The following is a 19,625-nucleotide window of genomic DNA, read 5'->3' as shown; positions in this document are numbered from 1 at the left end:
AACAAACATCGGTTATTCAGCGCCAAAATACCTATGGGTGAACGTGTGCTTTACAAATACACGTTATGTTCAGGTAAGTACGTTATTAAATTTAAATTCTTTTCACTTTAAAAAGTGGACAATGCAATTTTTTAGTTCTGTATTGTTATCCTATGGAAGGAAGAACAAGTTCTTCAAACAGGTAGAGTGTATCAACTTACAGGACCAATCTCAAAGGTGAGCAAGGTCCAAGGCAGCAAAAACAGTACACTAACAGCAGCACGAGGGCAGCCAGATGCAGGGAGCAAGTTAGTGACGGGAGCTCAATATCTTTCAATGATGATTAGTCTCTGTAAAAAGAGGCTGTAGGTTCCAGCTAGGTGCCAGTTGGGGTGAACCAGTAAGTGGGCTCAGGCTTTGCAATGCTCAGGTAAAGGGGAGGAGGGTGGGGGGCACCTTTAGTCCCTAGGCATCGTGCTTTTCCAGCAGCGGTCGGGAGGGACTGCAGGCAATGCCAGTGAGTGCAGGAGGGGTTAAACCATGATGAGGTGTCAGATTTTGGCAGTTTCAGAGGAATAAGTCTTTTCTTTGGAGTTTCTTCTGAACAAGTCTGCTGTTCACGGGAGGTCTTGGTCTTTATTGAAAGCAGGCAGTCCTCCCAGGTTTTGGAGGCACACAGCTGCAGGACAAGTGTTCTTTGGTGCAGGTTCGACAGAACGGCAGACAGGACAGCAGGCTGGGGCAGAGTCAGGTGCTCACTTAAGTCTTCTGCTTTTGCAGCTCTTCGTGCCCTCCTTTGTAGGTCTTCAGGATCCGCTTCTTAGGTGCCAGGGGATCCACTAAATACAGAATTTAGATGCGTTCGGGAAGTGTATGGTAGTAGCCAATGGGCTACTGACCCTTGGGTCACTATGCCCCCTATATGACAGATTCCTGTTGGAAGTGGGCATACCCCTGACCAAGAATTCTTATGTATGCCATCACAAAGTTGCGTACTTCTGAAAAATCTTGCCCACCTTAGGGCTGGTACTAGCCAGGAGGTTGAACACCTACCTGACAAGATAATTTTCTGGCCAGTCCAGGTGCCAAGGGGGCTTTGGACGTGGGGGGTATGGGGGAGGTGGCTTCCTGTCCTGTGGAGGGAGCCAGATTCACATTCCAAAGGCAGCAGCTTATATGAAATTTGCCCGCCCAAGGAGGCTATGCAGCAGGTCATCCTGTGGGAGGGGATGTTACACACTCTTCCCGCAAAGGCCTTTGTTCAGGGCCTTTTGAGAGCAAAGGTTCTCATCCTAAGAGGTCAGAACAGCGTCTCGGGTGGCAGGCTGGCAGAAACCAGTCAGCAAGCACACCAGAGCCTGGTAGGTTTTCAGGAGGCACCTCTAAGGTGTCCTCTGAGTGCATCTATTAGTAAATCCAACACTGGGTGGGTTTACCAATACGAGATGTTTGATACCAAATATACCCATTTTCAGTGAATCCATCATGTAGCTGTTGAACGCGTTTTCACCAGTGCCCAGCACATGTTTTAAAATGGCTTCCCTGGTCATTTGTACTGGCAGTAAAAGGACTGACCAGCGCAGGGGCAGATCTGCTCATGCAGGTATGCCCTTATGTGAGAAAGTGCCATCTTTCTTGCATGGTATGCCCCCACTTTTTGCTGAATTGCTGAATGTGCTTTTACTGAGTGTGCCCTAGACTCCTGCCAATCAGGTGCCCAGGGCCTATGTTCCTTCCCTAAAAACCTAAAACCCAAATTGGCAAACCCGGGCCACATGTCAGCCCCTGGTAAACGGTACCCTAGGTACCCAGGGCCTTGTGACCAGGGAAGGCATCCAAGGGCTGCAGCACTCATTGTGCCACCCTTGGAGGCCCTGTACCCTAACACACACACACTGCCCTTGCAGGCTGAGTGTCTGGGTACAAGACAAAACAAAGAGTCGACATGGCACACATCCCTGTGTGCCATTCCCACCACCTACACTGCCCTGGCATACATCAGCCAACCCTCTAGCTGGGTGTCCTATGCCAGTGGTGTGGGCCCAGGAGCCCTGTGCCCCTACAGTACCCAGGTCCATTCCTAGGCACTGTAAGTGCAGTGCTGCCATTTAAGAGTACATGGTGCTGAGAGCTCGTCAAACACGAACTCCACAGCACCATAATGGCAACACTGAAGACTGAGAAGTTTGGTATCAAACTTCTCAGCACATTAAACCCGCACTGATGCCAGTGTGGGATTTAATGTACCAAGCACCCCAGAGGGCATCTTAGAGATGCCCCCTGAAACCTAACCTACAATCCACGTCTGGTCTGAGAGGCTGCCTAGGCTGCCACACAGCAGACATGTTGCTGGACCCCTGGGTAGGAGAGCCCCTGCTCTCCTGGGCCTGCAATAATGCACATCCTGGGCGAGGTGCTAGATCTCCTCCCCCAGTATGGGCAGGGGGAAGCTTCAAAGGCATGCCGCTTCTGTGAGCTTCCCCAGGCCACTGCATTCCCCCACTCTGGCGGGAAGCTTGGCCAGAAAACCCAAATAAGGACAGGGGATGTGCCAGCCTGCCAACCCCATCCCTCAGGTGGGGGAGGCGAGGTGAAGCACATCTCTGGGCTTTCGCCATCTTGAAGATGGGGAGCCCTGCCCAATCAGGACTAGGCTACTGTCCCCCCTCCCACAGGAGAGAGGCAGGATAGGGGTATACCCACCCCAGGACAGGGACCCATTGGTCCCTGCCCTTCACATACCTGTAACGCCCCTAAATCTAGTATTTAGGGGCACCCTGAACCTTCCTTCCCCAGATTCCGAAATACAAAGAAGAGCAAGAAGAAAGAAGACCTGCCCTACAGCTGCTAAGAAGAGGAAGACACTAACTGCTTTGGCCCCAGCCCTACCGGCCTGTCGACCCTCGAACCTGCTCCTGCTCCAACCCGGCATCTCTTGTGGCAAGCAACCTCACAAACCCTGGAGGACCTGGCTACCTTTTGGCTCTAAGCCCCTGGGACTCCCACGAGTAGAGGCTCTACTCAAAATCTGCTTCTCATCCCTGGCATCAGCCCGGAACCGCGAACACTTCACACTCTGCACCCGCCAAGCCTGGCCTGTGATGGAGTGAACAAAGACCACGAGGACGACCCCACGGCGACTGTGACCCCGAGTCCGGCACCCAAGGACTTCCCTAGACACTCCTGACGATGCCTGCAGCCTCAGAACCAGGTGCCCCCCCCCCCCCCCCCACCGCCAACAGAGGGTAAGATTTCCCGACACCAAAAGGCACCCCTTCACCTAGAGCCCCACGGCCCCCTGTGCCCAACTCCGGGGTACCTACCTATCCTCCAACTATCCAACTTACCCCTCGAAGTGGTGGTGGCACCTGAAGAATCTTCGTCCCCGAGCTTGCAGCCTTTTTCTAAACCAGAGCTTTCCCATTTAAATTAATTGAGCACCCGAAGGCTCAAAAGCACCCTGCACCCAGCCGCCCGAGTGGCCCGGGCAGTGTAACCTCTACACCTATCTACTTCCCTATTTGCCCTTAGCAAGTGACCAGGGAAACGGAAGAACGTACAATCTTGAACAAGTGTGAAGTTTAGATCCCTAGCAGCGTGCCTGAGGGACATGTGCTGCTTCATGTGGCATATCCTGCAAGAGGCATTATTGTCACTGTAAATTAGGACCATCCCCCCTCGGCCCGGAAGCAGCAATAGCCGAAGGCAAGCACCCAGCCTGTTGTGCTGTTCATCCCAAGGGCACCGAGCAAGGAACCAGACCGCCACTCATGGTCCCATGACAATTCTGATGTGACCCAAAAGAATGTGGCAGCAAGCGCAGCACCAGCTGCGTCTCAAATGAGCAGGAGAAACGAGACCTGGGGTTCAAAGACAGACTGACTTGAACATGCACAGAAAACCCTGCCATTAGACAGTTACAATTTGCCAATGTGAATGCTTTGGCTCAAGAACTGATCAAACTGTCCTAAAAATGAATCAATGTGATAATTACTCAGTGAACTTGCACATGTGCCTTATCTTTGGTATGACCATATCTCAGGTTAAATTTCCGTACGCTTAGGATAAGGCACTATAGGCGGTGTAGCAATTAACTAGAGCCTGTAGGTGGGAATCATAAAACATGTACCCGAACCACAATCCAACTATGTAGTATTTAGCTTTGATTTGACATTACATACTTTCTTTTTATTAGAAGAAAAGTACTGGGCTGAAGAGTGAATTTCCTGTGCTGTGGATTGAACAGCTTACCACCATGCTACTTCTCTGAGAACCTTTCGACTCCTTGTGTTTGCTACCCTGAGTCAAGTGCATAAATGGCATACTTAACCCTGTTTGCAGAGTCATAACAGGACAGATACGAACACCAGAGGGATATTCCGACAACCCAACCACGGACGCTCTTTGGGCTTACTATTGATTGTCCTTTTGTTCAACGTGGTAGTTTGCCTTTTTGATCACCATTGCGTAAATTGATGATTTTTGTTCTGGCATTCCTTTGTGTTGAGGCACTGGTGGCTTAAATGCCTTTGAAGGTCCTTGAATAATTCAACATATTACAAGTAAAGTTCCTTTATTTCAGACCCACTGAAATGATTGCCCAGAGCCTCTCCAAACGCCTCATCTAGCACTGTATTTATGAACATAGATAGTTCACATGTCTTTGACAAAGTATTAGACTCTTAAGATATTTTGGTCAACATGCCAATTGTTGCTTTGCTCTATTTAACATCTCGGTTTGAGAAGAGTTTAGGTACAACAATCTTGGGCTTGGGGTGCACTGTTAATCAGAATATGCCTAGTGATAGCATTTTCTAAAGCAATCAGGAAAGAATATAGAGGGAGTATTTTCCACTGCCTACTGCCTCAAAACGGGCTCTAGAAAACAAAACAAATCAATATTTCTTTTATTCTTCCACTTGGTCAAAAATCACAGAAAAATCAATGCTTCGACAATTCCTTCATTGTTGAAGTTGTTCTTCTACACAGCCTACATGTGAATCTCAAAAGGTTTACACTGCAAAAACATGTCCTAGTGTGCACACTGAAATGGTTTAGACTACTTGAAAAACAAATTAGACTGGTATCATCGATTGAGATTAACGCAGAGGTTTCTTTAATTTGTAAAATATGAAAAGGGATGAACCCATGAACAAAAGTGTGTCAAGTGTCAGAAGAAGAGACTTCCATCAAGTAAGGTAAGCTAATGCTGCTGACTAGTTGCATTAAAACTGAAAAAGTGCAAGGGCCACACATTTCCGCAGCAACAAAGTATGACACTTCAGTCAGTGGTAACCAAGGTGTATAAAACAATAACCAGAGCCTACTATTTTACCTCTCCAATAAATCCTAGTTGAACTAGCTCTGCTGCCAACTCCTGAATGTTCTCATCTGAAAAATAGAAAGAAGAGAGGGAGTGGGTATTGGAAAACCTCAAAGCAGCCAGAGAGGCAGTGTGAGCTAAATCAGAAGTAATATGACTAATAATAATACTCACTAGGTAATAGATCACAGCTTAGGTGTCGGTTTAATTTATCTTCCAATTTCAACAATAACGTTATCTAAGAAAAAATGTAAAAAAGTGCAAAACATTAATTTTCATAACACGTTCAGTAGTGTCACAGTCTCTTTCCAACTACAGAATCCTACTTAATGTTTTAATCATATGTTTGTGCCATTGAAACCCACATGTAACCTTATTCCAAAATTGTGACAGATGCAGCAGACACTACTTAGAACCATCAGGACCCTTGCTCACTGCAGCTATATATTATTTTTTTGTACATTTTATATAACTCCACTCTTCAGGCTGTCATTGTACTTTACAGTGAAACAACTGTATAGACTAAGGCTCAGTAATGCCTTGAAAAACTGTGGGGTACAGTCATTACCAATATCCATTATTGAGCACTGAAGCATTTGTAACAGCACAGAAGATGGACGTGGGTAATCAGATGAGAGTTTAAATCTATGGGTATGGCAGAGTGAAAAAGGAAGACGGAGAAAGAGCATAAGACGTGAAAGAAGCTCTAGAGGTAGGTAGGTACAGGGGCAATGGATGTGGATAGAGGGCAGGTACAATAACAGGATGGGGTAAGATAGTACTGATGGTCAATCAGTGTGCAAAATATTATGTCTTTTTGAAATCTTATGCTACCTGGGAGGGAGTTGAGGCATGTGTGGTCTTGGGGACCACCACAAAGCTGTATTCTCAAATACTGTAGGATACTACAGCAGCTTCGAACACTAGGTGAAGGTCAGTTGGTGGCTAAGCGATGTTAGTCATATGTGGGGAGAGTGCTGTAGCTCTGGCTGATTTCACAGTGAGGTCAATTTGGTGGGGACCGAATATCTTGGAGGACGTTTGGGTGTCACAGCCATGATGGTGAACATTTATGCTAAGCTAGTCATTTGGAATTCTCAGTGGCACCATGTACAAGTTGAACAGCAAAGGAGCAAGTATCGAACCCTGAGGGGCAATGCAAGTGACTGCTTCGGTTAGGCTGGGAAGCAAAAGACACACAATTGATGGACGGAATGCAGAACGAATGAAAACATTCACCCCCAGTCAAGAGATATGGGTTAAATCCATCATTATTTTGCTCACCATGCCACTCCAGTTTAGACCTGGCCATATGCAAATCAGTCTTGACCCTGTGCCTCATGGGAACAGTCCAGTCTGAACTGCCAAGCCAGGTCCTCCCTGGACCGGAAACAAGCATCCTAGGACCGGTTTCGGGGTTTCACCCCTCATCAGCCAGGATAGCTTGATTCCAGTGGCACAGTGAGCCCAGGACCCACGTTTGGGCATACCTGGCACACTTAGGGCGAGAAAGCAAAAGACAACATTGATGGACTGAATGCAGAACCAATCAAAACAGTCACCCACAGTCAAGAGATCTGGGTTAAAATCCATCATTCTTTTGCTCACCATGCCACCCCAGTTTAGACCTGGCCATATGCAAATCAGTCTTGACCCTGTGCCTCATGGGAACAGTCCAGCCCGAACTGCCAAGCCAGGTCCTCCCTGGACCGGAAACAAGCATCCTAGGACCGGATTTGGGGTTTCACCCCTCATCAGCCAGGATAGCTTGATTCCAGTGGCTGGAGGAAGTGGTACCCATTTTTACCCAGTTGTTGACTGGCGAGAAACAAGGTGAACGTTCTAAGATCTTTTCCATCTAAAATACATTCAGATCAAGAAACTGAAAGTGCTATAATGGCCAATGTTATTAAAGGCCACTGACAAACAAAAGGAGACGGGCACTACCCTTACCCAAAAGGCAGTGTGCGTCATTAAGGATGTCTAACTTTGCAGTTTGCGCTGCATCACTTAAGCAAAACGAGCAAGGTACTTACTTTCAGTAATGCACTTCCTGGTAGATGCTCCAGCCACAGAATCCTCACTTTTAAAATAGACACAGGAACCAGACTGATACAGAGAATTCTTTAGCAGTGCTCTCATGTACTGATGGGGGCACTGTGTGGCTACACAGAGACTCTAAACTACACCGGACGTATCTGAGTGCAGCCGCATACAAGCATCACCCCTCCGTGCTGACGTCAGTGTCTTAATCTTCCCCTTTTACATTCTCAGACATAGCAATCAAACAGATTATAGGTGAATCTGGCAAGAATTAACTTGGAACCTTATTATGTCGAACAGAGCTTTACCAAAAGTAAGCAGGTTGTTCTTCAGATGGATAGTTCGAACTGTACATTCCTCATCTTAGAATAGATACCACACCAGTAGCTCCCTAAAGGCAGAGGGTCTGCGGAGTGGATTCAGACCAGGACGTCTTTCAGGAACAAGTAGGCTAACTGGCCTTGCCACAGACCCAACTGTCAAGGCAGTACTGTTTTGTGAATGTCTGCACTGAGACCTACAACATCGCTTCTTGCCCAGCATATTTAGATCTACAAGATTATCTTCTTGACAAGGTCCTCATAACTGCCTTCCCTTTCCTTGCTCCAGATTATCCAACAAAGAGCTGATAGTCCCCATAATGGTCTTTTGTGCAGTCAATATTGAAACTGAAAGCCTTTTTAGGGTAAAGGTGATTGAGTCTCTCCTCTTTTGAAGTGTGAGGTGGAGTGAAAAATGTCAAGATTGGCCAACATGGAAAGTTGTCACAACTTTCAGTAAGGTGGCGGCCTGGGTCCATAGCACTAATTTGTACCAGAAAAGGGTGGTTTAGGGCAGTTGCACAAAGAGTGGCTGCAGTTCACTTCTGCAGCATGCAGAGGTGATGGCAATCAGGAAAACAGTTTTTAGCACGAGTAGTTTGTGAGCAGCTGTGCATCGGCTCATGATGCGCACATCACAAATGCCAACACTAAAATCAAGGCCCATTATGGCATGACAAAAGGATTCAAGGGGAAACATGCATGTCAGACCATATAAAAAAAATTTAAAACATTTAAATAGAGAGGGTTTATTGGGTAAACACAAAGGCAGAAAGGGCAGGCAGGTAACCCTTAACTGTGGACTTTTTGAGCCAGCGGGAGAACAAGACCTTCGAAAGTTTGGCCTGCAGAGGGTCAGTATCACTAGTTATACACCATGTAACAAATTTCTACCAGCACCAAGCATGGATGGACTTTGTTAAAAGGCATCAGGCTTCAAATATGACAGACTAATTCAGAGAGCAGATTGAATGCTTTTTAACTACAACCATCAAGTTTCACGCATGAAGGTGTAGGTTGCGGACATTCAAATGCAGGATCCTTCCCTGTTGCTGAGAGGAGATCTCCTAATGTGGTAGCTGGATTGGAGGCAAATAGTCATGCTCAGGAGTGAATATGCTACTTACCAGTATGCATCTGTTCTTGGCATGTAGGGCTGCTGACATTCATATCTGTGCATAGATCGCCGCCTAGTGTTGGGTCCGGATGTTTGCACGTTGTTGTCCTGGAAGAGTCTTCGAAGTATCCTGAGATAGGTGACTCCTCCCCTGGACCACAGTGCGCATGGGCATCCTCTCCATCCTCAGATTGTTTTTCACCATTGTGGCAGTGATGGAGTAGATACAGAAAGTGATGACCATGCTTACAGTAATTCTGAGAGCTGCAGCTGCTACAGGCGCCGGGGAGGAGGGTGGGCGATCTGAATGTCAGCAGCCCTACATGCCAAGAACAGATGCATACTGGTAAGTAGCATATTCAGTTCGAGGCATGTGGGCTGCTGAATTCATATCTGTGCATAGAATACATAGCAGTACCTCCCATTAGCGGCGGCCACCAGTGCCAGCTGCAGCGGTCTGAAAAAGAGTTTTGAGAACAGCCTGTCCTACAGCTGCCTGCTGTTTTGAGTGTACATCTACACAGTAGTGTTTGGTAAATGTATGTATAGTGGACCATGTGGCTGCTCTACATATATCCTGTAAAGGAATGTTTCCAAGGAAAGCCATGGACGCCCCTAACTTACGTATTGAGTGGGCTCGTGGGGGAATCGTTAATGTGCGTTTAGCCTTTTGATAGCAAATTTGAATACACTTAACGATCCATCTGGCTATACCTGCTTTGGAGATGGCGTTGCCTTTGTGTTGTGGAGAAAAGGCAACAAAAAGTTGTTTTGTCTTCCTAAAGTCCTTAGTTCTGTCTATATAGTACAGGAGGGCTCTTTTGACATCTAGTGTATGGAGCATTCTTTCAGCGACATTTTGTGGATTCTGAAAGAAAACGGGCAGTTCAATAGTTTGATTCATGTGGACTGCGATATTACTTTGGGCATGAATTTGGGGTTAGTATGTAGTACGACCCTGTTGGTATGAACTTGTATGAATGGCTCTTGAATGGTTAGTGCCTGGAGTTCACCAACTCTTCTCAACGAAGTGATTGCCACTAGGAAAGCTACTTTCCAGGTGAGGAATTGAATCTCACATGAGTGGAGAGGTTCGAAGGGTGGACCCATCAGTCGGGTGAGGACCCAGTTGAGGTTCTACACTGGTGCTGGTGGGTGTCTTGGGGGAATTACTCGTTTAAGTCCCTCCAAGAAGGCTTTGATGGCAGGCACTCTGAATAAAGAGAGGTGCTGCCTGTTTTGGAGATAGGCTGCTATTGCGGTCAAATGGATACGTATTGAGGTGTATGCCAGATTGCATCGATATGGGGGTAAGAGGTAACAGATTATGTTTTGAATGGATGCGTCTAGCGGGTTAATGTCATTGTTGTTGCAATAAATGACAAACCTCTTCCATTTGGCTGCATAGCAAGCTCTGGTAGTGGGTCTCCTAGCTTCCTTAATGATCTCCATACAGTCAGTTGGCAGGTTTAGGTAGCCAAACTCTAGAACTTCAGGAGCCAGATTGCCAGGTTCAGCTGTTGCGGATCTGGGTGCTGAATTTCTCCATGGTTCTGCGTCAAATGCGCGGGTTTGATCCGCAGCCTTTGATGCGGCACCACGGAAAGTTCCAGAAAGGTGGTGTACCATGGCTGGCGTGCCCACGTTGGAGCAACTAGGATGAATGTCAGTGAGCGTTGTCGCAGTTTGCATGCCACCAGCGGCATCAACGGCGCTGGGGGAAAAGCGTACGCAAATCTGCCGGACCAGTTCATCCATATCGCATTGCCCTGCGACTGTGGATGTGGGAACCTGGCGGCAAAGCTTTGGCATTTTGCGTTTTCGCTTGTGGCGAATAGGTCTATCTCTGGATGACCCCACTGTTGGAAGTACGGTTGGAGTACTGATGGGTGTAGCTCCCACTCGTGCATCTGGTGGCTGTGTCTGCTGAGCAGATCCGCCATCTGGTTGTCCTTGCCGGGGAGGTGTTCCGCCATGAGGAATATGTTCCTCTGAATGGCCCACTTCCACATGCTCTGAGCCAGATGAGACAACTGTGGAGAGTGCGTTCCTCCCTGCTTCTGTATGTAGTACATGGCAGTCATGTTGTCCGTCCGGATCAAAACGACTTTGTTGCACAAGTGTACCTTGAAGGCTTTCATTGCCAGGAAGATTGCCATCAGTTCTAGAAGGGTGATGTGCCTCTTCTTTTGTTGTATTGTCCATAGTCCCTGCACTGTGTAATGGAGTACATGAGCTCCCCATCCCTGGAGAGACGTGTCCGCTGTTAGTATGATTTGTGGAACAGGCTCTTGGAACGGTCGGCCTTTGCAAAGGTTTTGTGGATTCCACCAATGCAGAGAGTTGTATGCCCGACCGCTCACCAACACTAGGTCTTTTAGTTGCCCGTGAGCCTGATTCCACTGACGTGCCAAGCACTCCTGAAGCGGGCGCATATGTAGTCTCGCGTGCGGGACTATGAAAATGCAGGAGGCCATCATGCCTATCAACTGCATGAACACTCGCGCAGGAAGGGAGTGTTGGGGTTTGAACTTTGAGATCAGCATTTGCATGCCGTTGATACTCACTAAATTTGGCTGAGCTGTGGCTGCCAGAGTGTCTATGGTCGCACCTAGGTACTGTTGTACGTGTGCGGGTTGGAGATGTGATTTTGGGTAATTTAGTGAGAATCCCAGACTGTGAAGAAGGTGAATGGTGTGGGACATGTGGCTGGCACATTGCTGGGCTGACTTTGCCTGAACAAGCCAGTCGTCCAGGTAAGGGTAGACGTGTATGTGTTGCCTCCGTAGATGTGCGGCCACAGTAGCTAGGCACTTTGTGAAAACTCTGGGTGCTGTTGTCACGCCGAAGGGTCTGAACTTTGAATTGGTAGTGCTGCCCCTGAATAGTGAACCCGAGATATTTTCTGTGTGACGGGTGTAAGGGTATGTGGAAATACGCATCTTTGAGGTCTAGTGTGGCTAGGAAGTCTCCCTGTCTGAGCAGTGGGAGAACCTGCTGTAGGGTGAGCATGTGGAAATGCTCTGAGAGAATGTAGTGGTTGAGGGGTCTCAGGTCTAGTATAGGTCTGAGTGACCCGTCCTTTTTTGGTATTAAGAAGTACAGAGAGTACACCCCTGTCCCCTGCTGGTGGACGGGGACGACCTCTATAGCGCCTTTTTGCAGCATACTTAGCACTTCCTGCTGTAATAATGCTAAGTGCTCTGAGGACATAGGACGGTGCTTTGGCGGTATTGTGGGTGGAGTGGAGGTTAATTCGAGGCAGTAACCGTGTTGGATAACATCTTTGACCCACCTGTCCGTGGTGATGGTATTCCACGTGGACAGGAACCGCTGGAGTCTTCCCCCGACAGGTGTTATGTGGTCGGGGGGAAGGGAGAGGGTGTCACGGTTTGTTCTTGGGGGAGGACCTGGTAGTGCCGTAACCGCGTCCTCTGCCCTTTGTGCTGGAGCCACGATATCCACCTCGGGTGTTTTTATCGTAGGTACTTTGTGTGCCCCCTTTATTGTAGGTTTGCTGTGACCCCTGTCCTCTACCCGCTCCTCTATTTCCGGGGCGACGAAAGGAGCCGCTACGAAATGTTTGAGTTTGAAGAGCCCCCATTGACTTTGCAGTGTCTGTCTTTTTTTATCTTTTCTAGGGTGGTGTCAACCTCTGGTCCGAATAAGTAGTCGGGGTTGACCGGCTGATTGAGGATGTTATTTTGAACCTCAGGTTTGAATCCGGAGATTCGTAACCAGGCGTGTCGTCGTAGCATGACGCTGGTGTTTATTGCTCTCGCAGCTGTGTTGGCGGCATCCAGTGCACACTTAATGGATGCGTTTGTGAGAAGTTGTCCCTCCCTGATGAGGAGCTCCGCTGCCTCTTTGTACTCGTCAGGTAGATGTTGGAGTAGGGTCTCTAACGTGTCATAGTGTGAGCGATCGTAGCGAGCTAGGAGCGCCTGTGTATTGGCAATGCGCCATATGTTTGCCGCCTGGGCTGCAATCCTTTTGCCAGAGGTCTCTAGCACCTTGGACTCTTTGTCCGGGGGAGGAGCATCACCAGTTGTTTGCGAGTGTGCCCGTTTGCGAGCATTAGCAACTACGATGGAGTCCAGAGGCAACTGGCCTCTAATGTACGTAGGGTCCCCAGGTGCTGGCTTGTATTTTTTCTCGATCCTGGGGTTTATTACCCGTGCCCTGGTGGTTTCTTTGAAAATGTCCTTTGCTGGCTTGAGGACACCTTTCAACATGGGCAGAGTCTTTACAGTCCTCTGAGGATGCGAAAGTGTCCACCAAGAAATCGTCCTCGATTGTGTCTGAGTGGAGTTGCACTCCATGATTGGCTGCGGCACGTTCAATGAGGGCGTTGAATGCAGCAGTGTCCTCTGTGGGAGACGTTTTTGCGCCATAAAGCTGCGTGTCCTGTGTGTCCATAGCGGCACCTGGGTCTACAGGGTCATCCCAAGCTTGATCAGGGTCCTGTTGGCCTTCAGGGTCCATATCCCTGGGGTAGGTGGTGTCGTCACCCATGTAGTCCTCTATTGGGTCCGTGTCGGAGTGCGTCGGAGAGAAGGACTGTGGATCTGGGTAAGAGGTGTGGAGGCGTTCATATAGAACTGGTTCCGATTCCGCCGGCAGTTTTTGCTTTAGCGGGATCCTGCAAGAGTCCAAAGCCTGCTCGGAAGTGATCTTCCGCTTTCGGAGCATGAGCCTGCCGGTGTCGGCGTCGATGAAGTGGGACGGTGATGTCCCAGTAGGAGAATGTTCAGTAGATGGTGACCTTGTCTGGGTGACACGTGTTCTGATCTCGAATAGTTTCGGCGCCGTGGATGGCGGCAAACCAAAGGGGATGTTGGTTGGTGCCGAAGGTGCCTTTTGAGCCTTTTTCGGCTCGGAGCCCGACGTGGCCTGGAGGGCTGCCTTTTCTCTGATGCGTTGCAAGGACGCTGCAACTTGTCGCACCTGGAACGCCGACGGTTCTTTGGCGCCGAGTGGTTCTGTAGAGGTAGGTGTGGACTTCTTTGGAGCCACAGGGTCATCGAGTCGAGGAGAGGTAGTAGCTGTCGACGGCGTCGATGATTGGACCGTAGTCACTGCTTTCGAGGTGGATTGCGATGCAGCGGTCATTTTAACCTTGGTGGTCGGTGCCGATTGTTTCGGTGCCGGGGGCCGCGGCGCTTTGGCGGTACCGATGGCCTTTCTCTTTGGGTCGGCGCCGACATCGGCTGCAGCGAGTTCGGCACCGAAGTCCCTTTTGGTGCGGTCGGAGCCGACTGTTTTGGCTGGCGTCGAAGGTGTGGTGGTCCTCGAGCCGACCAGTGTTAGTTTCACTTTCGGTTTCTGTTGAACCGGTGCGACGATTGGTTTCGGTTTCGTGGAAGGGAAACCAGTCTTTTTGGGTAATAATGGCTCTCGCTGGATGTCCGAGGCCGGGCCAGAGGGCGGGGCCGAAGAGCTGCGGGATTGATCTTGGGTAAGGCCCGAAGGCGATCCCTCGACCGGAGCCGGAGACTGACGCAGTGGGATATCCTCCGTTTGGACGGGTAGGCCCTGATCGTCACCAGAGCTACCTTCTTCGGCCCCTAAGGCCTCATCGTAGTCTCCTACCTCATCGTCGGCTTCTTCCCTGTGAAAAAGCTCTTCATCTACGTCTTCCGATCTGGGACCGTGTTCGGAAGCGGGGCTGGAGGGTATGTTTTCCACGCTTTCAACATCTTCGTCCTCGGTGCTGAAGATGTTGGTCGGGGCCGGTGCCGCTTGCTGCGCTTCAAGTCTCGCGGCTCGTCGATTCCGGAGAGTCTTCTTGGATCTGAATCGGGCACAGGCCATACATTTCGATTCGTCGTGATCCGGTGAGAGGCATTTGTTGCACACCGGGTGGACGTCGATATGTGGATATTTCGCGTGGCAAACAGGACACCGCTTGAATGGGGTCCTCGATTCCATCGTCGATGTAGGGTCGATGGTCGGATATAATGGATTCGAAAAAGTTGTTAAAGTCGCTAAACTAGCAAGTACACTGTCGATACCGATCGGGAACAGTACCGACGAAAACTAAAGGCCTTTTGGCCTGAAAACTAAATTTTCCTAACTTGAGTCAAGATAAGCACATCCGAACCCAATGGCAGAAAAAAACAATCTGAGGATGGAGAGGATGCCCATGCGCACTGTGGTCTAGGGGAGGAGTCACCTATCTCAGGATACTTCGAAGACTCATCCAGGACAACAACGTGCAAACATCCGGACCCAACACTAGGCGGCGATCTATGCACAGATATGAATTCAGCAGCCCACATGCCTCGAACTTCCCTAGACCATCCTCTCCTGTATCCATTTGGGGCTCGGTCCATCCTTAAGTGGAGACAGGGGAGGCAGTGGTGGAAACATGTATGAGCCCTATGTCCCACCGCAGAGGAAAAAACTTTCCTAGAGTTTACACTAGAGGACATGTTTTGTCACTGTGCCTTCTTGACAGTAGTGAACCGATCAAGCCAAGGCACACTCTACAGATGGAAGATTCCCTGTGCTATGTTGGGTTGGAGGCTCCACGTGTGGTCTGCCAATCTGCATCTGCTCGTCTGCTTGGGCATTTATAGATACCAACAAATGGTTGGCAACAAGGTAGATGTTCAGCTGGTCCAATTACCTTCAGAAGCATAGGGCCTCTTGGCACAAAATCCAGGACCAAACTCCACCCCTCTAGCTGTAGTACCACACTGTGAACCTGTGGTCCATGAGGACCTGCACTAGTCCCCTTTGAAGGATGAAAGGAAGGCTGAGTCAGCAGGATCACTTGAAGCGCCAGAAGATTCATGTGGAGCTGGCTAGGTTCTAGGGACCAGAGACCCCTGATCTCAACTTCTAGGTAACCGCCTTCCCTCTCCCAGCTCCTTCCCCCAGCAGGGGTGCATCAGTCACTACTATGGAGTTTGAGTTAGTGGTCTGCCACAATCCAGGTTGGGTCTGTTCCTCCGCCACTTGAGATCCTGCACAGTTTCCAGTGAGATCTGAAGGCAGTCTGAAAACAGCCCTGCTGCTGAGCCCACTGGAATAGGAGTTCCACTGCAGAGCCTGCATAAGCCAACTATACATCAGACTGAGGTAGATGCATGAAGCCACAAGATGAAGCCTCAGAGCCGCCAGACTGAGATGCAGACCTGAACCAGTAACACTGGGATCATAGCTCAAATGTATCGGACTTCCTGCACAAGTGAAAAGGCCCTGGCCAGCAGAGTCTAGAACATCCGTAACATAGGTAAACCTCTGCTTGGAGCTCAGGTAAGACTTTGGCTTATTGATGGAAAACTCCAAAGATGTCAGTCCTTGGGTGGTTATCAGGCGGTAGCTCATGATGGACAACAGTGAGCCCGCCTCGAGTAGCCAGTCACTGAGGTTCAGGAACCATGTATTTTCCAATTGCCTAAGGTGGGCAGTAAACATCACTATCACTTTCATGAACACCTGAGGGCCAGCAGTAAGGCCAAAGGGGTTGATGGCAAGCTGAAGGAATATGCTACTTACCAGTATGCATCTGTTCTTGGCATGTAGAGCTGCAGAGTTGTACACTTAGCATAGATCGCCATCTGGTGTTGGGCCCGGATGTTTGCAGTTTGTTTTTCTTCTTGGACAGTCTTTGGAAGTCACGAGTTTGGTGACTCCTCCTTCGGTCCGTACTGCGCATGGGCTTCGGCTCCATCCTCAGATTGTTTTTCGCCAACAGGGAAATGATGGAGCTTGGTAATCACAGTGAGAAACCCATGTGTGTTGTATCTAAATAAGATGTACTGGAACGGATACAGGTAGCCGGGGAGGCGGGTGGGCGTGTACAACTCTGCAGCTCTACATGCCAAGAACAGATGCATACTGGTAAGTAGCATATTCCGTTCGAGGCATATGAGCTGCAGATTGTACACTTAGCATAGATTATATAGCAGTACCCAACCTTAGCGGCGACCACCGGTATCCGTTGCAGTGGTTTGAAATAGTGTCTTTAGTACAGCCTGGCCCACTCTAGCTTGCTGCTTGGAATGCACATCTACACAGTAATGTTTTGTGAAGGTGTGCGGTGTAGACCATGTGGCTGCTTTGCAGATGTCATCTAAGGGTATATTCCCTAGAAAGGCCATAGAAGCCCCTAACTTTCTTGTAGAATGGGCTTTAGGCGGAACAGATAATGTTCTTTTTGCCTTTTGATAGCAAATCTGTATGCATTTTACAATCCACCTAGCTATCCCCGATTTAGAAATGGGGTTGCCTTTATGTGGTGGAGAGAAGGAGACGAACAATTGTTTAGTCTTCCAGAAGGGTTGCGTTCTTTGTATGTAGTATAGCAAGGCCCTTTTTACATCGAGTGTGTGTAAGGCCCTTTCTGCAACAGATTGAGGTTGCGAGAAGAAGACAGGTAATTCCACCGATTGATTGAGATGGAAGGGGGAAATGACCTTGGGCAGGAACTTCGGATTTGTGCGAAGTATGACCTTGCTGTGATGTATTTGTATGAAGGGTTCCTGTATAGTGAACGCTTGTATTTCACCAACCCTTCTAAGGGAAGTGATAGCTACGAGAAAAGCTGTTTTCCAGGTGAGAAACTGTAGCTCGCATTTATGCATTGGTTCGAAGGGCGGACCCATTAGTCGTGTAAGAACTAAATTTAGATTCCATACAGGGGAAGGTGGTGCCCTGGGAGGAATTACTCGTTTAAGGCCTTCCATGAAGGCTTTAATAGCGGGCACTCTGAAGAGTGATAAATGCTGTCTGTTTTGTAGATAAGCAGCGATCGCTGCTAGGTGTAGGCGTATGGATGAATATGCCAGGTTACACCTGTGAAGATGGAGCAGATAGCATTTGATGTGCTGTATGGATGCATCTAAAGGGTTGATTGTATTGTTACGGCAGTAAATAACAAATCTTTTCCACTTTGCGGCATAGCATGCTCTAGTGGTAGGACGTCTGGCTTCCATGATGATGTTCATGCAATCAGGGGGAGGGTTAAGGTATCCAAATTCTAAGATTTCAGGAGCCAGATCGCTAGGTTGAGCTGAGCTGGGTCCGGGTGCCTGATTTCTCCATGGTTCTGGGTTAGGAGGCATGGGGATAGGTGCAGTTTTTGATGTGGTACCACTGACAGTTGTAGTAGCGTGGTGTACCACGGCTGCCTGGCCCACGTCGGAGCTACCAGAATGAGTGTGAGGGAGTGCTGTTGTAGCTTCCTGACCACTAATGGAATTAGTGGGAGAGGTGGAAAGGCGTATGCAAATCTGCCTGACCAGTTCATCCATATCGCATTGCCCTTGGACAATGGGTGTGGGTATCTGGCGGCGAAGCTTGGGCATTTTTTGTTTTCGTGGGTGGCGAAGAGGTCTATCTGAGGATGCCCCCACTGTTGGAAGAATGGCTGAAGAACTTGTGGATGCAGTTCCCATTCGTGTAGTTGTTGCGTTTGTCTGCTGAGCAGATCTGCCATGGTGTTTTGTACGCCTGGAACGTGTTGTGCCAGGAGAAAGATGTTTTGGGGAATTGCCCATCTCCATATGCTCTGGGCTAAGCGGGAGAGCTGGGGAGAGTGTGTCCCCCCCTGTTTTTGGATATAATACATTGCAGTCATGTTGTCTGTGCGAATGAGGACTGCTTTGCCCGAAATCTGTTTTTGGAAAGATTTTAGGGCTAGAAAGATCGCCAAGAGCTCCAGATGGTTGATGTGGAGCGATTTTTGCTGTGGCGTCCATAGACCTTGCATTGTGAGGTGTAGGAGGTGCGCTCCCCAGCCGGAGAGCGATGCGTCCGCTGTTAGAATCACCTGAGGAACCGGGTCCAGGAACGGCCGCCCTTTGGAAAGGTTTGTGGTGTTCCACCACTGCAGAGAATGATGTGTGCGGCCGTCCACCAACACCAGATCCGTCAGCTGACCCTGGGCCTGGTTCCACTGTTGTGCTAGGCACTCTTGAAGTGGACGCATGTGGAGTCTTGCATGGGGCACTATAAAGATGCAAGACGCCATCATTCCTATGAGCTTCATGAACACTCTTGCTGGAAGAGAGTGTTGGGGAAGGAATGTTTTGCGTAAGGCTTGAATGCTTGTGATTCTGGCTGAGTTTGGATAGGCAATACCTTTGGAGGTGTCTATAGTGGCCCCGAGATATTGCTTTGTGTGAGATGGTATGAGGTGGGACTTTTGGTAGTTCACCGTGAAGCCTAGCTGGTGGAGCAGTTGGATGGTGCTGTTTGTATGCTGCACGCATTGGTGGTAGGACGCGGCTTTTATCAGCCAGTCGTCTAAGTAAGGGAAGACGTGAATCTGTTGACGTCTGAGGTGTGCTGCTACTACCGCTAGGCATTTGGTAAACACCCGTGGTGCGGTGGTGACCCCGAAGGGGAGAACCGTGAATTGGTAATGTTGCCCGTCCACCACGAACCTGATGTATTTCCTGTGAGAGGGGTGTATTGGAATGTGAAAGTATGCGTCTTTCAGATCCAAGGTTGTGAGAAAGTCTCCCTGACAGAGGAGCGGGAGGACTTGTTGTAGGGTGACCATATGGAAATGGTCTGAATGTATGTAGGCATTTAGAGGCCGGAGGTCCAGAATGGGCCTGAGGGATCCCGTCTTTCTTTGGTATTAAGAAATATAGGGAGTAAACCCCTAGATTTTGCTGATTGATGGGGACCTGCTCTATAGCGTGTTTTTGGAGGAGGGAGAGTACCTCCTGTTTGAGCAGTGTGGAATGTTCTTGAGACATTGGACGGTGCCTTGGTGGGATATTGGGTGGGGTAGATGTTAGCTCGAGACAGTACCCTGACCGAATGATTTGGGTCACCCATTTGTCCGATGTTATGGACTCCCATGCGTGGATAAAGTTTTGTA

At 49.0% G+C, this 19,625-nt stretch overlaps 1 protein-coding gene across 1 annotated transcript in view; it reads right to left on the bottom strand.

Moving 5' to 3' along the window:
• The window catches only part of NRBP1 (nuclear receptor binding protein 1), a 435,736-nt gene that overhangs the window by 51,102 nt on the left and 365,009 nt on the right, over nucleotides 1-19,625 (bottom strand). The window contains exons 15-16 of the mRNA XM_085613305.1: nucleotides 5,477-5,540; nucleotides 5,315-5,370 (exon numbers count right to left, since the gene is read on the bottom strand). Of these exons, the coding sequence (XP_085469431.1) occupies nucleotides 5,315-5,370; nucleotides 5,477-5,540 (120 nt within the window). The remainder of the gene's footprint in view (nucleotides 1-5,314; nucleotides 5,371-5,476; nucleotides 5,541-19,625) is intronic.

Source organism: Triturus cristatus, chromosome 6 (genome assembly GCF_964204655.1).
Source record: "Triturus cristatus chromosome 6, aTriCri1.1, whole genome shotgun sequence".
Classification (NCBI taxonomy): Eukaryota; Metazoa; Chordata; class Amphibia; order Caudata; family Salamandridae; genus Triturus; species Triturus cristatus.
This window is presented reverse-complemented; position numbering and strand designations above follow the sequence as displayed.